At 46.8% G+C, this 21,228-nt stretch overlaps 1 protein-coding gene across 2 annotated transcripts; it reads left to right on the forward strand.

The window, feature by feature from the left end:
• The first annotated feature begins 1,451 nt into the window (after positions 1 to 1,451).
• On the forward strand, positions 1,452 to 13,356 carry DLL4 (delta like canonical Notch ligand 4). Of its 2 annotated transcripts, XM_054635203.2 has the most exons (11): positions 1,454 to 2,317; positions 2,445 to 2,708; positions 3,182 to 3,239; positions 3,895 to 4,164; positions 4,871 to 4,931; positions 5,040 to 5,170; positions 6,545 to 6,714; positions 7,827 to 8,046; positions 8,496 to 9,204; positions 9,961 to 10,069; positions 11,495 to 13,356. In XM_054635203.2, exons 1-11 carry the CDS (start codon positions 2,264 to 2,266, stop codon positions 11,498 to 11,500), a joined length of 2,052 nt encoding a protein of 683 aa, XP_054491178.1. In that variant the 5' UTR covers positions 1,454 to 2,263; the 3' UTR covers positions 11,501 to 13,356. The 2 variants fall into 2 exon arrangements, with proteins under 2 accessions (XP_054491177.1, XP_054491178.1); XM_054635202.2 differs by lacking the exon at positions 11,495 to 13,356 and having other exon boundaries at positions 1,452 to 2,317; positions 9,961 to 11,414.
• Positions 13,357 to 21,228: the final 7,872 nt, after the last annotated feature.

Raw genomic sequence — 21,228 nt, forward strand, 5'->3', positions numbered from 1 at the left:
GTGGATCGCTGCAAAATTCCGAGTTCATCAGCGGCGACACATTCCTCCTTCCCACTTGTTTACGAGGCCGAGACAAAAGAGCTCCTCGCCTGTGCCTCTGTGCCTCATGGTTTTTCTCCACCACGGACACGGCTCCCGTCCGCACAAACACGTACCCCAGGTGACAGCGGGACAGAGCCAAGCCAAGGGTGCCCGGCCCCGGCTGCAGTCCCCCGACATTGCCAGAGTCTGTGCCTCCCGGCTTCGGCTTTCACAGGCGCAGTGGAGAAGTTTTAATCCTCTTTTGGTGGCGACCCCGATTTCTAGCCTGCGCCTCTGCCCAAACCAATCCACGGCGGCGGTGCCCGGGCTTTCCCCCACGCTTTCTCTGCGAAGCCGTGTCGTGTTCCCCATCCCCGTCCCCCGGCCCTCCCGGTGACACTTCGGGCGTTTGGACCCTGACCACATCCTGGGCCAAAGCGGGTCTCCAGGGAGAGCAGCAGCTCTAAACGTACGAGGGAGCGCGACGGCCTGGGAAGTTCGGCTGGAGTGTGCCCTCCCCATGCTGCCTCGCCTCCAAACGATCCAGACCCCCGATTTTCCTTATCCCCCCGCAAAGAACTCGGGAGTGGGGAGGTGACGCCGCTAGAACAGACCCTTTGGGAGAGCAGAGGGGCGGGAGGGGACCGGCAGCGCTCTGCGCCCCGCGTTGCTCCCCAGGTGACCCACGCCGCGGAGGCCCGCAGCCTGGCGCGCCGGGCGCTGGCAGAAAGGTGGCAAGACCTCATTACCATACAGCTGAGGGTTTATCTCTCTCTCCCTCCCTCCCTCCTTCCCTCCCCCACTCCGGCCTCCCATCCATTTAACAAGCTGAAATAAAAAGCCACATGAAAGGCCTTCTCTGTGCTTGGCTTTAATGAGGGACACGCGACCCAACAATAAGCGCACGCTGCAATCAGGCCAAGGGCTTTATGGCACACGCCAGACCGCAACCCGGCCGCGACCAGGCGGCCAGACACGGCCCGCGGCCCCACTCCCTCCCCGCTTGCCTGCAGGCGCCCGAGTTGTCCCCTGCCCATGTTTCTGGGAGCCGGGGCAGCCTGGGGAAAACCCAGCTCCGTCCTTGCTGTCGACCCCGGTCACCTCGCAGGAGCGCTCGTTCGCCACCGAATTCGGAAGGGCGACCGAGCGCCCGTCGATCCCCGCCGTGCCCGCGTCCCCTGCCACCACCCACCATCACCCATCCCTTCCGCGGTGGGCTCCGGTAGCCGGGGTCAGGAATGGGGCCGGGCCTGCGGCACGGGCGCCCCGGAGCTGGGCGCTGCGCCCCGGGAGCCGCCCCGGGTGCCCGCCTGCCGGGCAAACACCGTTTTACTTTTGGTTTCCAGCCGGGGCCGGCCCCCGCCGGGCAGGGCAGCTCCTGCCCGCCGGCCGGCCGCGGCTGCGGGGCACCGCGCCGCCCCGTCCCGCCGCCCGGGACACGGCGGGGAGGGGGCACACGCGTGGAGTCGTGGGGTGGAGGGCAACGGGGAACGAGCAAACTAACTAACTAACAAGCGTATTTTTGAAACATTTCATCCTCTATTGTTCGGCCGCCGTAGAAAGCTGCCCTGTGGAGAGGCGTCTGATTTTCGAGGGAACTCTCTCTCCCAGTGTGAGCGCCGTAAATATCTCAACAGATGCTCGGCTCGTTCGTAATCAGCTCGGCTCCTCGGCGGGCAGCGCGGCAGCAGCGGCGGCGGCGGCGGCGGCAGCAGGGTATTAATTCGGGATATGAGGGCTCTCCGCAACATTTGGTTCTTTTTTCCAGAAAGGAAAGATGGAAAAGGGGAGGGATCGCCCGTGAGTCTGACTGACAGTTTACATAATGAGCTTGTGAGGATGCGAGGCAACTATATAAACAGCTCGAAGCGAAGCAAGTTTTCCATTTACTGAGCGCTGTTAGCACCGGTTAAAGGAGGAGCGGTTCCACAGTAAGCACTCCCCTCCGCGTCTCTCACCAAACCCACCCGGCTTTGGAGTTTATAAAGGCGACGACAGCGATCAGAGGTCGGCGGCTGGCTGCAGGATTAATTCCCTGAAGGGGACGGATCGACACCTGGATTTTACCTTCCGATTTCTGCTGGTGCTCGGGGAATATTTGGAAGAGCAGGTTGCTCCCGGAGAATCGCCGTGACGCCTCTCTTTTCTCCCTCGACTGAGAAGCGCTTGCTTGGTCCATTTGAGGAATACAGAAAGAAAACTAAAGAACCCACTAAGAACTGGAAGCTCGAATAACACAAGAATGACAGCCTTGCGCATCTTTGGCTTGACGTTTCTGTTAACGATTTTGCAGCAGGTAATCGCACAGGCAGAAAAAAAAAAAGGGGGTTCGCGAAGTGTAAAGTGGGTGATGGAAGCAAGTTTGTATGGCAAAGCCGGGTAAGGTCTGATTTGGCTATTTTGTGTGTCTCCCCTTTGTGCAGAGGGTGTCCGGCTCCGGCGTCTTCCAGCTGGAGCTACACGAATTCGTGAATAGCCACGCGTCTCTGGCCAGCGGGGAGCCCTGCTCCCCCCACTGCAGGACCTTCTTTCGCGTTTGTTTGAAGCATTTTCAGGCAGTGGTTTCCCCGGGCTCCTGCACTTTCGGCAGCATCATCACCCCGGTTCTGGGAATAAACTCCTTCAGCATCAAGGATACTGAGAGATTTGACAGCCCCATTAAGCTGCCCTTTAACTTCACGTGGCCGGTGAGATTCTACTTTGAACCCGATTTTGATAGTGGGCAGGAGGGTGGCAAGAGCAGGCTAGCCGCGGTGGGCTGATAGCCTGTAATATAAACCAACTACTTTTGCTTTTAGATTTATTTCCAGAACTTCCTTTAAAAAGGAAAAAAAGAAAATAAAAATAAAAAGCGCAATGAAAAAGCTCATCCAGATCAGAAGCACTTGGGATAACTAATGTTATTAAGAGAAATAAAGCAAGGGGCTGAGGGGCGTGAAGGTGGGGATGTGTATCCGTGGTCTGTGGGAGGGAGGGAGGGAAGGAGGGAAGTGTGTAGCCGCGGGGAGAGAGCGCAAATGCGGGGCAGGGCAGGGCAGGGCAGGGCAGGGCAGGGCAGGGCCGGTGTGCTGTGGCGCGGTGGGGCGCGGCTGGGCTGGGCTGGGCTCGGTCCGGCGGTGCGCGCTGGGGCGCGGGGCTGACGCTGGTTTCTCTCCCGCAGGGAACCTTCTCCATGATCATCGAGGCCTGGCACGCGCCCGACAACTACCTGCCGGAAGGTGAATACTGCGCGCGCCGCCGGCAGGGGGCGCCCGCGCGGCGGGAGCGCCCCGGGCCCGTCCCGTGCGTCCCCCCCGGGCCGAGCGGCCCCCCCGGCTCAGCTGTTTATGCCATAACTCCAGGGCCGGCTTTATCCCACCATCAGGAGCCGGTCCCCCAACGATATCCATCAGGGGCCGCTTTGATTCTGCCCCGGCCTAATCTCCAACACAATTGCGTTTCCTCCGGTTTATTTTTGGCGTGGGAAAGCGAGGCGGGCTGCGGTGAGAAAGCCGGGAGCCTGCCAGCAAGCCCCGTCCGCCTTTTCCTGTATTTTACACCTTGCTCGAATTCCGCCCTTTGGAAAGGAATAATGGCTTTGGGATGTTTTTCTGAGAGGAGAGGAAAAGGATATTTCACAGCAGCCCTCCTTTCACAGGCCCCTCGGCTGAGTCCCTTTGGCCCGGGTTCGCACACCCTGGTGGCCTTTTTGTACCCTTGCATACATCAACCTCCAGACGCGTGCCTGCGTATATGTATATATATGTATATGTGTGTATATATGTGTGTGTATGTACGTGTACATATGTGCGAGCGGGGTATCCCGCTCCGCTGGCCCGGCGGAGCGGGACGCGGCGGGCTCAGAGCCCCTGACCCGCGCCCGTTCTCCCGCAGGCTCCCGGCCGCTCCCGCAGGAGTGGCTCATCAGCCAGATGTCGATCCAGCGGTCGCTGTCGGTGGGCGAGGACTGGTCGCAGGACGTGCATCAGGACCCGCTGACCAAGTTGCGCTACTCCTACCGCGTGGTGTGCAGCGAGAACTACTACGGCGAGAGCTGCTCCCGCCTCTGCAAGCGCCGCGACGACCGCTTCGGGCACTACGTGTGCGCGGCGGACGGGAGCCTGGCCTGCCTGCCCGGCTGGGCCGGCGAGTACTGCACCGAGCGTGAGTGCCACGGGCAGCCGGGCGGGGGGCAGCGCGGCGGGCGTCGGCCGCGCCTCTAAAGCTCACGGAGGCCTCCCGTGGCCCGGGCCGTGTTTTCATACCGACCTCTCCACTCCCTGTCTGGAGAGGCAGAGTTGCACGCTGAGGACTTTGGCCCCTTTGGCTGCAACCACCCAACGCTGTGCTGCACCTATGCGAGCCTTAGCAGCAAAGAGCGAGCTGGCAGGAAAGGGACCTTGGCTGATAGCCCTGAATAGCAGTAGCTGTTGCAAGGTAAAAGGGTAGCAGCTTGTTCGCACAAAGTCTTCCACCAACCATTCCTGCAGGACGTGAGATGGGTGTTGCAGTGTAGTAGCGGCAACCTTTACTCTGAGCTCAGGGTATCATTGAGTTTTTTCAGCCTTTCATTAGCACAAGCCAAAGCCACTTTCTCTTGCTGCTTTTCTAGCAAGAGTTGCAAGAGTTCATGTTTGTTGCATAAACACAGTAACTTGTCAATAAAGGACAACTTGTCAAGTGTTGGCTCTCCCTATTCACTTCCTCCTGTTCCAGAACTCCCTGTACCAAGAAGTTTTAAAACAAAGCTTTGAACATGTAAAACTCTTTATAAAGTGTTTTTTAAAAGCTTTTTATCCTTTAAAAGTGTATTCTGTAGCGCCATGTGTTTTTACCTAAACATTTATGCTTTTTTATGTTCTCTTCACAGCCATCTGTCTGGCTGGATGTACTGAACAGAATGGATATTGCAACAAGCCTGGAGAGTGCATGTGAGTAGATGTAGAATGCAGTCTGAACATCAGTTAAAATGTCACCTTGTAATAGAAACTTAAACTCTTCTCCATGTCATTAATGTTTTAATTGGACTTTTCTTTTAGCTGCCGTCCTGGTTGGCAAGGCCGCTACTGTGATGAATGCATTCCCCATATAGGCTGCCGCCACGGGACTTGTAAAACACAATGGCAGTGCATATGTGATGAAGGATGGGGTGGCCTCTTCTGTGATCAAGGTTAGTTCTGAAGCTTGCACTTACGGCCCCTAGGTTGGGTACTCCTTAGTACTACACTAAGGAATCTGACCCACTGGATCTGGAATTAAATTTCCCCAAGGTACATCTTCACAGGCATCAGATTGTAGCACTGCAGCCTTACATACCAGTTCTTGTAGTAATTTTGTTTGAAAACAAGGAAACCTTTTTGGTAGCTGCAGTTTTTCTCTTGCAAAAGAAGTTTCTCTTGGACAAAGACCTAACAATCTGGATGAGTGTTGAACAGACAAGTTTTCTGCCTGCTCAAGCTAAGTTTAACTTATTCCTTGTACAAGTATAAGAGTTTACTAAATAGTTTCCAGCAGCAGTAAACACCATCATTTGGTCCTTCCTTATTTTGCATACAAGGAAGTTAACTCATGTGATAAGTCTGGAGCATGAGAGAAAAATCATGTAAGCAAGAATGAAAAGTACAGGTTCCATTTTAAGGTACACCAGACCACTTCCACCTATTCAACCCACTGAATCACTGAACCGTAGCCAGCTGAGCAGTCATGTCCTCAAGGCCATATATGCACTGCTGGCACTGAGATTATTAAGTGCTCAAATCAGGCTAAGTGTTTCCAGGACAGTTATAGGATTGAGATGGTGAAGGCTGAATTAAGCAGGAAAAGTAAAGTTGCAGATTTTTTTTCTGCTTATAGTTATCTATTAACCAGTTGCGTTCAAATTACTCTATAATAGAGATAATAAAGCTTTTCTTACTTATGTCCTATGAACGTATGCTTAACCTCTGTCTCAAATTTAAAGGAAAAAAAAATAAACCCATAAAGCTTGGCAGGGCATTTGACAGTTTAATCTACTAACATCCATAACAAAAGAGCAAATAAACAATAAAAGATTTCTAGTGTTTGTTTAAATCTCAAAGCCAAAACATCTTTGGTTTTTCCTCCCTGCCTTTCTAGAATGTGCCTAAAAGCACACCTTTTAAAGATGGGGCTCACTCTTTTAGTGTGTAGCATGCTGTACATGAAGTGGCCGTAGTGCTGTGGTGTGTGTTTCGGAGAACACACTCTTATGAAGTACATTTTCCAGTTTGGTACCTAAATCCAATTGCAACTAACAGTTTTATGTCCACAAAAAAGGGACAATATACCAAAACACTAAGAAAGTTATATTTTTGCCAGCTCTTTCAAAATTCAGAGCTCAAGTGATAGATGGTAATCTGATTATGACTGATAATAACCCAGATAACAATCTCCAGTATTCCCATCGATACCAAAACAAAATGCTTCATTGGAAATTCTGTCTTTTTTCTTTACTACAGCCTTTTTGTATGTATATCTTTTCCTACCTGTCAAAGACCTGTTCTCCTAATTCCTGGTATCTTTGCAGATCTGAACTACTGCACTCACCACAGGCCATGCAAAAATGGAGCAACTTGCATGAACACTGGCCAGGGCAGCTACACGTGCGCGTGCAAACCCGGCTTCACCGGCGTCGACTGCGAACACGAGATCAGCGAGTGCGACAGCAATCCCTGTAGGAACGGTGGCAGTTGCACGGTAGGGGCATTTTAAATGTAAAGCCTTTGTGTGCAGCAAGCCCCGGTGTACCTTTCCAGCAATGGCTCTGTAACAACAGAATGGGAATTCGATAGGACGCGGGTTCATTACTGACGCTCACAACTATCATACTGAACCCTTTCCGAGAGGTGTCGGGGGAGGAAGTCTGTCACAGGAGGAGATGTATCATCTAGATTAGAACTGGTCAACTGATCCTTGGGTTTCTGTGGCAGCCATTATGAGAGCTTGGCAAGATCCAGGGTTGATGATCTGTTAAAAATAAGCTTCTCAAACCACCGTTCATATAGAAATGCACTAAGTCTGTATTTTAATAGTAAATTAAAGAAAATGTTGCTTTCTGCTATGAGAAGATAGTGTCAAACAATATGGGGGCAATCAGCTGAAACTTTCTGCAAAACAGAATTCCACACTTTTAGATTCTCGTAGTTTAGTGTTTCAGCCTGTTTTTGGATCCAGTTAATGATGGATTCTTACCAATGATGGATTGGTAAAGGCCGATTGATTATAGATATCAAATGTAATCTGATGCATGTTTAAATTAAAGCCAATGCAATTTTTAGATTAAAGCACAGGACCCTACCTACCTTCTCCCAAGGCCTTGGACATATAGCCCTTGGAAAGAAGAAACAGTTTGTTATGATTTAAGTGGTGGGACTTAGGCAATCTAAAGCAATTTAAACCCTTATGAAATAAAAAAGGGCTCTCTCACTGAGGATAAATGGCCTGATCACAGCTGTGAGGTCAACACATACTACCCTGCTCGGGGAAGATGTCTGGGAAGACCTCTGGATGTCATCAGACAGTAGTGGTGTTAGCAATGCTTTTGTGTAGCTACCTGTGTGCTCCCTACAACTGCATCTGCTCTGCATGTGTAGCTGCACGATTACTCCTGTACACTGAGTACAGCTGAGCCACAACTCTGTCCCTCACAGTCCAACCTGCAGTTGTTTACTCTCCTGATGTCACTTTTGCCACATCAGGCTGTGGATGAGAGGAGACTGAACAGTGCTTGCTGCTGACCAGAACTAAGCATGCAGGGAGCTATCATTTCTTTCCATTAAATAACAGTGGCCTAATGTTGTGTTTTGCAGGATATGGAGAACGGTTATCACTGCCTGTGCCCCCCTGGCTACTATGGCACTCACTGTGAGCACAGCGCTCTGACATGTATAGATTCTCCATGCTTCAACGGTGGCACATGCTTGGAAAAGGATCAAGGGGCCAGCTACACTTGCGTTTGCCCTTTCGGCTTCACAGGGTCTAACTGTGAAAAAAAAGTAGACAGGTGCACAAGCAACCCGTGTGCAAATGGTGAGTCTTTTTATCAAAAAATCTCATGACCCTGGCCCATTTGTGCTTTTCAGTGCAGAAGTGATAGAAATCCAATCTGACCTCTACTCTTCCTCTAGAACATTAGTCCCTCTCCCCTGCTCTATTCCACATCCACCCTAATTTTAGTCTCTTGCTGGGGCGGGACTTGCACTGGCATTTTCTATGCAACAAAACAATACATGAGGTTTATCATATGGTGGGGGAGATGGAAGTTAAATTAAATTAACTCTATTACATATTTAGAAGGGGCGTAATTTTAAGGCACGGTGATACAATTAGGTAAAGTAGAATGAACTTCTAGATGTGCAGTTGTTTTGTAAAATAACCTCTCTCTTTTTGAGGTAGTATAACATGCTGACCAGAGAAAGGTTTAGATTTCTGTGTGAAGCGCATTGCAAACTAATTTTTATTTCATTTTTTTCCCTCAGATGGTAGTTGCTTTTACCTTGGGCAGATTCGTGTGTGCCGCTGTCGGGCTGGTTTCTCTGGTCAGAAATGTGAGATAAACATCAATGATTGTGCCAGAAACCCATGTTCCAATGGGGGAACTTGTCATGATCTAATCAACGATTACACCTGCACATGCATGCCAGGCTACAGTGGCAGGAACTGTGACATCAAAACCAGAGATGAATGTGCTTCTGGGCCATGTGAGAATGGAGGCACATGCTACAGTGGACTTTATAGTGCCAACTTTGTTTGCTACTGTCCTTCTGGCTTCATGGGCAACCGCTGTGAATTGCCAGTTTATTCAGTGCCCGTTACACTTCCTCCTAAACCAGTCCCCTGGATTGCTATATCCATGGGGGTGGGGCTGGTGGCTTTGCTCATACTGTTCTGCATGATAGCAATGGTCATCAGGCAGATGAGGATGCACCCAGAGCAGGAGTTGGAGACAATGAACAACCTGTCTGACTTCCAGAAGGACAATCTCATTCCAGCTTCCCAGCTGAAAAACACCAATAAAAATAAAGACCTTGAAGTAGACTGTGGGCTGGAGAAATCAAACTACAAACCCAAGAACCATAAACTGGACTACAATCTGGTAAAAGACCTGACAAGTAGAGGGACACCAGAAGATAAATATTACAAAAGTGAAAAGTGTTTAGGAGAGAAGTCTCCCCTCCGACTACACAGGTGAGAATGTAGTTTCCATTATAGTCTTTCTTAAAGCCACGCATCTTCATATCAGTCTAGAAGCAGGTGAGCATATGAGGGAATAAGAAACCTCAAGCAGATAATATACAAAACAAACCAGATCAAAGCCAGGAATCTTCATACTGGAGTATGTGTGTCACAACCAAATGCTATCCTTAGCTAAGTCAATTAATTTGAGTGTTTGTGCAGGGTGCTGCTGGTATGGATACTGTGAAGGAACCCAGAGTGGCTAGGCCAGTGGTGAAAGTAAGAAGTATCTTTCCTTCTTCAGTAGATCTTGGAGGAACAACAGTAAAGGCATACAGTGATTAAAAATCAGTATTTCACTTTATAAGAAGGCAAGATGGTCTGCTTACTGAGGAGAATGATATAGTGAAAACAGCTACTCTTTTTCAAAAGGAGAAAAGGGCGGGTGTTCGGTGGCTTATCAGTCTTCTGATTCATGTGCTGAAGGTCTTGACTGGGATCTGCATGTGGTTGTTAGACCAAGGGATCTGAGGAACCTGCTGTTAGGCTGGACATGGCAGGAGCATAGGAAGACTCTCCCTGTTCCTTATTTCCACTTCTCTAGCATAATATCCCAACAGACACAGAACGTGTGAAACTTGATCCCATGCACTTCCCTTCCACACCTTCATGGCTATCTCATTCCACCGCTCCATATTCATGGTAGATTTTGAGAGTCAGGCTTGTCAGTAATCAGCTAATGTTCTTTTTTTCTCTGCCCTGCCTTAGTGAAAAGCCAGAATGCAGAATATCAGCGATATGCTCTCCGAGGGATTCAATGTACCAGTCCGTCTTTGTGATAACAGAAGAACGGAATGAGTGCATCATAGCCACAGAGGTAAGTAAGTACAGAGGTGGACAGGCATAAATTCACAAGGTAAAAGGGTAAATTATCCTTTAGTATTGTATCTGAGAAGGTTCCTTTATTTCCAGGGATCATGATGCTTCCAGCATTTTCCTCTCCTCTTCTGTGGCCCACACAGAATATGCAGTGGGGAAAATAAAAAAATAAGCTGCTCTGACTTTATTAAACCAGAGGTTTTGGGCATAGATAAGTCAGTGGTAGATGAAAACACAGAACATCAGCCCATAAAAATTCAGCACATTGTAGGATTATTTCCTCTTAAATAGGTGGTCAGAAAAAATGGAAATAATAATCGTTCTTAGGCCCATTGATGTAAAGCCATGTTTTTTCCTGTGACTACAATGGATAATCTTTGTTCTGTGGAAACAGGCAAAGCTATAGATTTCTAGCTGAAGATGGAAGGTAGCAGGATGTGTTAGTGGATAGGCATAACAGCCATTTAGGAAGTCTGTTATAAGGTAATTTCAACCTCTTAGCATGTAAGCTCCAGATCAATACTCTCTAGCAGAAGTTATTGCTGTTACTGATAAAAAATCTCAATTTTTATGTTATATTGAAAAGTTGGATACACAAAAAAAGGAAAGGCCTAACACTGAACTTTAAAGACTTTGAAAAGCAGATATTGAGGAACCAAATAGTTCCTGAAGAACTACCAGCCTTTTGGGAAAAGGCTCAGTGGAAGTTAAAGGCAATTTAACTTCCAATACCTGCCTTCTTCGGTGTGGTCATCTTTAGGACTAATTGCAGCCTGTAGGAAAGAGAAGCTTGCTGTGCCATACAGCAGTGATCTGTGAAGTCAGATCTGGAGGATTCAGTCTCCCTTTCCAAGGTGGATATCAGATTTCCCCTTGAAAGCAAGCTGGAACACAAGTCAACCAACAATATTAAAAGTTTAAGACTAAGTGAAAGGATTCAGAGATACAAATGACAGCTAGACACTTCATTCCCGTTAAGTGACCTAAATACTGTATCTTCAAAGATCTTGCTGAGCAAAGCTGGGCTCCCAAATTTACATCAGGCATCTCCAGAAATTATTCTGTTTTCAGAATGACAACCCCTAGAATCTCTCTGCACACCATTCAGGCTAATGCTTCTAAACACAAGCTATTTAACTATACCGTGTACTTTTTTTACAGATTCCTAATGTTAAGCACCCAGGTTTGTAAGCATTCTCCCCCTGAGGCCAGGTAGAGAGGCCACAGATGACTATTTAATTTTTGCTGGTGATTCTTTGCCTCTGGACCCAACTGAAAACATTAAACACTGAGATTTAAACTGCAGTAATGTTTGGCTTAAATTGTTTTGGTTTGACATAGCTGAATTATAGTTTGTTAGTTCTGCACTACTCTGTATGCTGTGATTCCTTCTCATTCCTAGTGTTGTTTTATTTCCTGACAGGTATAAGACTGAAGATCAGACCATTTGCACCTCAGATTTGATGATGCCAGTAGATGGATGTTCCTGCTGCATTGTTTACAATTCAGAACTGGATTGGACTGTTTTTAATTACATGCAACTTGCTGCTCTCAGGCGGAGGATGGAACTGAGTGAACTGGACAGACTGTGAATTTACTGAAAGATGCAATACACCTTTTTGTTCTTACTGCCCTTGTTTGAAGTTTGATACCAGAAATCTCATTTGCTATTGAAAAGGGGAGGCAGAGGGAAGAGAGAGGTTAAAAATGTTGGTGTTTTAAAAGATGCTGAGGCCAGTTCCTCATGGACAGACCCCTGGCTTTCCAGAACTGTGGTTATGGGAGGTGCTGGTAGATAAGGAGGCACACAACTGTCACAGATGTTGCCATGGAAGGTGCGAAGCAAGACACATTGCTATGCAGATAATGGATACAGTATAAATGAGGTCTCAATTTTTTCTGGGTTTAAAAGTGCCTATAATGTGTCAAGAGAATCTAACAAGCCCAAACAGAAACTTGACTGCCGTTTTTGCAGTTACCTGAACAGTACTGGGCAGAGGTAGTTGATACTTCCTGCTAAACATCCATTTGCATCTCCTCTCTCCTTCTGCATGTACTGGAGACTGTGTAAGGGGTGAGAGGAGGAGGAAAGAAGAAAACCGAATTTACATGTCAACTCATTTGGTGATGCTTTGGAGAACTGATTGACTCAAGCCACGATGTGGAACGTGATTTTTGGGGAAGTTGTGATAAGGAATGTGTACTGCCTCGTCCCCATTGATAGGGAGGAGGTGGTCCCAGCTCTATATAAGGCCTTACAAATGCGTTTAAAATCAATCAGCTCCTAGAACCTTTATGTGCTGAGCTGTCTCAGCTGTTTTCATGCCCTTTGCACTACCAGTGATTGTGAATAGACATTACTTCTTTTCTTCTCCTTCCTCATTCTCTTCCCCCTGCCTTATTTTGACACAAATTCAGGGGTTTATGTAGTGTTTCTGAATTAGGTGCCACCTTTTACTGCAAATAGTCTCAAAATTGCAGCTGTTACTTCCTGAAGAAGCAGCAGCAGTGTGACACAACCCACTCACTCCCCCCACCATTTCTCCATCTGGTTGCAAAACTCCAACTCTTGTTCTTCATCCCGGTTCTAAATGCCCAGTAGTGAAGCACTCGCTGAGATGCCCTCTGCCAAGACAGGTGGAGATTGAAGTTAGAAGGTTTTAGGCTCATCCTGTTTCTTTCATACCCACCCAGTGCTACATGGAAAATATGCTGTGTCTGTCCCTGGCAGCCAGAGGCAGGCAGAAGCTCCTTTCTTCTATACATATTTACAGCAATAATATTGGACACCCCAGTGGAAAGTGCCGTGACACTCATGAATGAGACCAGGGCATGGGGCAGAATGAGGAGGGAGAAACAAGATCTCTTGGAGGAAACACAGACTGTGCTATCTCTCTGACAGTGATATTCCTGCCCTTGTAAAGCCTGTTGGACTAGCCCATCTACTCCCTTGAACTGTGCAGACAAGACCCCTTCATATTGTCCACTACTGACCTTCTGCTCTGACCACGTAGGACCATTTTGAAGATGACCTTCAGAAATCAATAATATGGGTTTTAGTTTGTCTGTTTGTAGTTTATTTTGAAGACTAGTATTTCAGTAATTTAAAAAAAATCAGAAGCACTGAACTTTCTACGTTTTATAACATTATTTTGTATATAATGTATATTTATAATCAAAACAGAAGTGTAAATATGTTTATTACTTCTCATGTAATGTTTTTAATGTGATGACAAAGTTTGAATTTTATTTTTTTTTCGAGCAATGAAAACACTTTCCTGCTACTACAAAGTTTGTTGTGGTTTGTCCTTTTACACGTATTATTCTGTGACAGCCAAAGTTAGCAAAGCCCCCCAGAAGTAACCTCACCTCCCTGGTCCCTGCATTTTCATTGTGCACACCAAATGATGTCAGCTGCTTTTTATAAAAAACAGTTATAGTGTTAACACATGTCAACAAAGTTGTTCAGCTGAATGGCATTCATCTGACATTTTGAGATGTTATACATATTTATATTGTGATAGATAATATTCAAATTACATATATACACACATGTATATATATACACACATTCTCTTGCTATGTGTGGGACTGAACTGTCAGGAAAGTTATTTTAATTAAACTTTTCACTTTTCCTCTCCCCTGACAAGTCATGACACAAAAGATGCAGATTTAATACATTTTCAAAGTGGCGTAATAAATGCATTGTCTTGGGGTTCACTTACAGAGCAAAACACTACTATCATCTTTTTTAATCCTATTTCTTTAAACACTTTTAATAAGATCCAAATCTTCTCTGCAGGTTCCTCTGGCACAGCATCTACACCTACACATGTAAGATTGTATCCTTGTTTGTTTGATTGCAAGGGGTAAGATTTGTCTTTCACTTGTGGGATTAGGGGGAGTTTCAGGCTTTCTCCTCCCGAGTTCCCTACACTACACCAGCAGCTGTGTCCTCCCGGGGCATCACAAAGTCATTATCCTCTACAGCCCTTTTGGAGGATATTTCCACAAAAAAAAAAGTGTAAAAAGCACACTTGTATAAACACTCCCAGCAAGTTTAGTAGTCTTTGAAGCACATACATTTACAGGCAATTAAGTCTCTCACTAAGTCAGCTAGGTGCAATACAGCCAAGATCTGAGTGCCCAAAAGCAAAACCGTAAGAACAGGAAACTACTGCTGCTCTATTTTAAAATCAGGGGGTTTTGTTGTTGTTGATAAAGTGCCAAAAAATCATCTGAATATTGAATGCCTTTCCTATCTTTCCCCAAAATAAAATCTAAGCAAAATTTGCTATTTTTTTTCAAAAAATGAAAAATTAAAAACCCCAGTGACATTTAAAAAGCACCATAACAAATTCTTTTTACTTCATTAAAGAGAAATCATTAAAATACTGCAAATAACGATTCATAAGGCTCCTTCTGAGTGTATTATTAGGGTTACATAAATACTGTTTACTTTGGATGGTTTTGTTTCTCCCTCTTTAGACCTTTTCACCGCAAAATTAACTTTCAAATCCCAGCCAATTTCCTCAGCTACCATAAAAATAAATTTAAGACGAAACTCAGAAATAAAAAGCCACCTCCCCCTCCCCAAACATTCACCCTGTAGAGCAAATTATGAAAAACAAGCCATTGACAAAAAGCTGAGCAGATGCTCCCTGCTTGCAGTCCTTCCTCGGCAATGTGAAATAAACCCAACAGATGCCTCTCTTAATTGAGCACATGGATTACATACACACATGCACTCTGTCCTGCTTAAAACAAAACACACACAAAAATCAAACAGGAAAATAGACAGAGAACTCTTCCCAATGCCTAGGCAAGCAGGAATGTTAAGACCAAAAAAAGACTCAGCTCTTCCTGCTCAAAACATGACAGGAAACTGTACCCATAGACAGAAAGGAGTTGAAATCCATTAAAACCTGTGGACCTGATTATGTAGATCCCATGGGGTAAAGCAGGTACAACACATGCCTTTGTGTATCCACACAGGAGAGAGGAAAAAAAAAAAAAAAGCATCATCTTACAAGGAAATCTGTGAATATTTACTGGAGGCAGCACTGCACGATGCAGCTACCGGAATAGATCACAGATCCTACACAGGAAAAACAGGAGCAGTGCCTGCTTCCACACAGGGGGACATGGAAAGCATATGTGAATCCCTGCACGTGTGCACATCCCCAAGCCCTTGCCAAAGAAACCACAAGAAAGTTAGCTGGACACATAATATGACCTGGATTTAACCCACATTTTAGGCCAAAACCTTCCTTACCGAGGGCCACTGTGCTCCGACTGCTCAGCAGCCTGCCCCCCCCCAGGTGAGTACATCTCTGAGCCACAGTGTGGGAATTCACCAGGAGGAGATGAGATCCTTCTGGCTGTAAAAACTCCTCAACCTCAGCTTCAGAGATTCCTCTTGAGGACCACAGACGATGTCAGGACCAAAATATTGTGATAAGCAGTGCCTTTTCTCTTAACAAACTCTTGACAAGCTTATAGACGTCTCAGACCAAACTGTACAATTTATTGCTTTCAGCATAATTTGCAATAATTATGGTAAGATTATGGATTTGGCTCAAGGACTGCAGCTAAACTTGGCATTCAGTTTTAAAAGACTTCACAAATTCACTTGAAAGCCATGTGACAAAACAATTTTAAGGACAGACTGCTTCTGCGAAACTCTTGCATGTTTCCTTGTATTTGCACCTGTTAAAAACTTTTCCACAGTCATGCAGAACACTCCAGTCTAAGTAATTTTGGAGGTGGAAAGAGTGAGGGGTACTGCCTCGGGCAGTGCTTTCCCTGAGTTGTTTCATGTTCGGCTCCAGCCCTACATTACTTTCCTCTTTGACAACTCTGCTGCTGAAGGGAGACAGACGCCGGGATATACCCGTAGCTATAGCACCCACTGGTGCTGAGACAACATGCAGCAGGACACAGCACAGGGCACAGAGTTTACTTAAATTAGTGCAGGTGAGGGCTGCTTGTAGAACTTGGGGTCGATACAGGACATGCACTTGACCAGCAACAGCTTTCATCCTTGAAAGAGATGCTGAGGAAGAGTAAGTTAGTTATTGTGCAATTACAGCCACCTAGTCCAACAGATTAAACCATCTCTGTAAAAATGCCTATCAGGTATTTGCATTGCTCCTCAGTCTTTCCTTTCATTTATTTATGCTAAAATAAGTAAGGCACTGTAGGTCACTAGCAAACCCTCACCCCAGCAGCCTAAGCGACAGTTACATATCTGTGTTTGCCTGTCATTCCCTTATCTCCCATACCTGACCCATAAATACACATTGCTCTTACGCAGCAAATATGACACTCCCAGCACATTTGGCTCTCAATCCAAACTCCAGTTGTAGAGAATTGACATCACTCAGTGGCCCTCTGCCACACTTCACTGTTTTCACAGCTTCAATTTTAGACCATCTCCATCAAGATTTCCTGACCTCATTGTGCCTCTCCCTCCCTAAGTCCTGCTCTCTCTTTTTAAGTTTTGCCAGCTCAGCTCCCAGAGCTGGCAGGTTGGCCAGTGACACCCAAAGCAGTGAGATTTCTCCTTGATCACTCTTCCATCTGCTCTAAACCATCCTACTCTTCTCTCAGATCTTCTCTGGGAAATAGTGTGACCCAGCCCCATAAAGCTACCCTTTCTGCTGCCTCTGCTGGGCATTACACTGCCATCCTTGCTCCTCTTCCCCTGTACAGTTCCGGGGCATATTTCTGCAGCACAGTGGTCTGTCATGCTGCAGGGTTAGGATGGAACTCTGATCCATCAGGTAATTGATTGTGTACACAGCAATAATTTCACATGCCAGTGCAATTGTTCCACTCACAGCATTTGATTCCAAGGACCTTTGTACTTTGTGGAATGTACCCTTGTTTCCTCCCTTTTAGGTCTTGATGACAGACCATCAGCTTCCCAGAGGTGCTCCATTCTCAGATACACCAGCTGTCTCCTCCAATGAGCTTTTTACCCCTCAGGAGACACAAAGGGAAAAAGACACACCACTGATCTGCTTACACAGCTCACCCAGCAGTCACTGCCACCCAGAGGTCTTCACTGCCTGCTAGCAGCACTCCACACGTGTCCCTGAGGAACTTGGTGACAGGCTCTGTGCAGCTCCCCACACGGCAGGAGTACTCCCCTAGACAGGAAGAGTAGGTCAAGTTTAAAAGTGCAGGGCATGGAATGGACTGGAAAATAACTCCTGCTGCCCAAGTCTCCATTTCACCATCCTCCCCTCTGACTGGGTCACTTCTGGCTGTTATGTGAGAGGGGATACCTACAGCTGAGGCACACAAAGGGGCCTGCGCCTGGGGGTAACACAGCCCTGGGTGTTGTGTGACCTGCATAACACAGGTGATGCCATGACTACCTTGCCTCTTCCACACACTGTACAGTAGTGATGGACTTGCCTCCCACAGAGATAGCAGCACAGTACAGAACCACCATGGAAGGGCTTAATCCTTCTTCATTTCCTCTGCAAGCACGCTCTCTTTCCTCTTGCCAGCCAAGTTGCCCAGACTCCATCTATCCCTGCAGCCAGCCCCCCTGCCAGCTGCTCAGCATGAAGATCAGGTCATCCCCAGGGAGAGTCCCAAGGTTGAAAAGGAGCACCTTGCTTATAATCATGTTTTGCAAATACATGTTTAATGGAGGAAATAATGCAGTTTGAGGAGAGGCTGTTTGGTGATGACATCTTTTAGCTGTACTTTATAGCTTATTTGTTGAATTGTTGCTGGCTTCACATTGGTTTTGGTGATTATATTTTTAATTAACTGCCTAGAAGGTCACAGAGACACCATGTGTGTTTTTATAAATGAAATTGAACTAAGTTGTATTTAATATCCAAACAGATCTGCTGAGAGTTAGGTTTATAGCTGGCAAGGCCTTCACCAGTCAGAACAGGATTTGGCCATTCCTGGCATCATGCAAGAGCTCTGATGATCCCTGTAGTGGGGCACATGGCTCCCACAGAGGTTCATGAGGAGGGCTGAAATTCCTGGTGCAGATATGAATCACTGTGCATTTGAAAGTATTTCTCTATTAACACTGTTTAATATTTGCCTTACATTTTCTGTTTTGGCAGAAAATGCCAAACCGTTGCCAAAGCATTTTGTTCTTGATCACAAACTCATTTGTTCTCTGGAAGACTGTCAACAAAGAAACAAAAGACAATTTGAACAACATGTATCTGGGGGGTAAAAACCCACATGAGATAAAAGCATGGTAATTAAAAAAGCAATGGCCCTGTTCTAATCCCCTCTTTCAATTCAGCCCACCAGATCCTGGTGTTAGTTTCTTCATCACTAGTTTCCCGTCCTCTCATGTCTCCTTATAATACAGAGGCTCTTTTCTTCCTCCTAACCCTCTCCTTTCATGAAGATTACACTGATTTTCATGCTTTTAATGGTATTTATGTTAGTCATAAGTCACTAATGAGGAGGTTTTTGAAGTTCTTCAAAACTCTAGCTACAATTCACAATGCCTGTCCAGATTTCTGGAGGTAGAGCTCACTTACATCCTAGGAAGAGGTAGAAATACCTGTGTGCTTATAATTCCAAAAATCTCCTTTTTCACGGAGGCAGTAATGTTGAGGAACCCTTGCATCAGACGCACATTTTTCAAACATGAGGAGGAAGAATTTCCTTGCCTTTTTGGCAGTTGCTGCACAATCTGCTCTCAGTCATCTCCAGCAGATGCAGATTCATCTCACCTCACTGCAGCCATCCAAGCGTGAAGCGTCTCATTTAAGCCAACCGTGTGACTTATCTAGGGTTCATGGAGAAAGGTAGATCCTTCCAGCGTTTGCTCCTGGAGAGGCATCTGAAATAACTGGGGGAAGAATGACGCTTGGAAGGGTCAATGTCATTAAAACTGAAACCTGACAACTGCTTTTAAGATGGTTTGAGCTGTGCAAGAGGCATCCTAAAGCATGAATTTGAGGAGCAGGTAGTGAAGGGAGTGGGATGCAGACACTTAACCCCTACATGTCGTTGAGGAGCTCTCCATTTCCATGGCTGGCCATTTTTCTCTCCTGACATGTGAGGTGGAATTGTTACTGCTAATGCAGCTTAGAAGGATGTTGGAAGGGCTTGCTCATATCCTTCAGCCTCCTCATGGCCACGGAAGTGTAAACAAGCCTTCACCGGTTTGGTCTTATTGTTCAAGTAGCTGCTAAGGACAAACAGCCCCTGGGCACGGCGAGCCCGCTGCAGGGCCGTGCAGAGCAGACGCTGCTCCGCCACCTCCCTCACAGCGTTTTCCTTCAGCTGCAGCCCTCACCGGGCCACGCTGTGCCGCCATCAGCGCTTCCTGTTTGTTACCTCACAACATCATTTCCCGTTTCCTGCCTGATTATGACCGTGCCAACTGCTTTTCCCAGGCCTGAACCAGCCTCCCAGCACGCCCATTTGACTGATACGGAATCACCATCATGGGCACAGTCCCGGTGGCAGAGGGTGCTCCTGGCTGCCATGTGAAGTACAGCCCTCTCCCCACACTGTCACCTTCCCTCTCCCTGCCCACACGGGTGCCCAGTCCCAGGCTAAAGAAGTGGGTCTCACACATTCCATAAAGTGGGAGAGAACAAAACGAAGTGCTGATAATTCCCAGGGTTTTACTGCAAGCCAGCAGAAGGCAGCAAGGTACCCTGCAGAGCATGAGTCAGCTGGACGGAGAAGGTGGAGACATGAGGGACTCGTGGGGCCCATCTCTACAGACACCTTCTCTGCCACTGGACTTTCTGCTTGCTCAGACACCTGGCACTGAACTGCCTAAAGCAAACTGTGGGAAATCACATGAAGACATCAGAGTACAAGGGATTAATGTGGTCTCCAGCAGCAAGTCCCAGTGCCTCATCACCCCCATGGTAGAAATGCTTCCACTTCCATCACTGAACTTGCTTTCAACATCCAGACACTTCTGGTTACACCTTTCTCCACTCTACTTAGGACTTATTAATGTATTTTCTCATTACTTGTAATAATGTGATGTTCCTAGTCTTGTTTTGGTGCCTGAGGCAACTGGGCCCTTTCAGTCAGTCTCTCCTCGAATGTCACAGCCTCTAAAGCTGAGGTGAGGTCCCTCGCTCAGGTGGGAATAAAACCTTCCTCCTGCTACTCTTTACACCCTTGTTTAAGCACCCAAGGAACTCATGGCCCTTAGAAGGTGTCCCTTCCCCCAGTAAGGGGCCTTAGAAGGTGTCCCTACCCCTCCAGTATCCAGCTCAGGGCCTGACCCAGCTAATATATATTGCCAGTTACTTACTCTGTTGTGTCACCACTTCTCAGATATGAAGAAAAAAAAATAGTTTTGCAGACAAACACCAGGGGTATGCTACTTTTAAGCTATGATGCAGCCTTTTATTTCCATACATCTCACCTACAGTAGGTAAAAATAAAAAAAACAACAAGCAACATTCTTGTTCCTTCGCCTTTTGCCTCTTCAGTCTGTTTAAACTGTAAAGTATTTGAGTATTGTCCTTTGCTGCAGCTTTCATAATATTTAGGTGTTTCACAGATGCAACACTGGAAAGACCCTGGGGATTCTAAACAGAAGAGTGAAGACATGGAAGTGGCAATAACCGACCTACAACATAAAAGCTGATTTCCCTAGCTGACCCTGAATGAACACAATGTGCATGTTTGTACTAGGTGTTTTCTTACTAAAGCACCTGGCAATAAGAGTGTACCACGAGTGGTCCCCTTGCAGTAAAAAGCTTTATGGTCATTCCATTTGGGGGCTCTTATGAGAAATCTGCGCAGGCAACAGTAGCAGGGCACTTTCTGTGCATTATATTTAGAATAGGCTCTCCCACAATGAGTAACTGTGGGGCACAGTGCTGGAAACAGGCTGGAAAGGAATGGATCCTGCCAGGTGAATCCAAACTGGCAGCATCTGACAGTGGAGAGAGTGCTGGTGTGGAAGGAGCTCTTCAGCATGCACAAGCTACTGCACTCAGATTTTGTCTTGGGAAAGCTGAGAATGTTCATCTGTACCAGAGAGTGGGGAGAGCAGCAGGAAAAGGGAGTGTGTGTTTGCAGCAGTTGCACAAGCCCTGCAGCCCCCGGGCGCCGGCGGTACAGCACCCTGAGCAGCCCTGTTCTGCCAGTAGGGGTCTGTAGAGTCGGCACAGCCTGAGCCCG

Source organism: Agelaius phoeniceus, chromosome 6, assembly GCF_051311805.1.
Source record: "Agelaius phoeniceus isolate bAgePho1 chromosome 6, bAgePho1.hap1, whole genome shotgun sequence".
Classification (NCBI taxonomy): Eukaryota; Metazoa; Chordata; class Aves; order Passeriformes; family Icteridae; genus Agelaius; species Agelaius phoeniceus.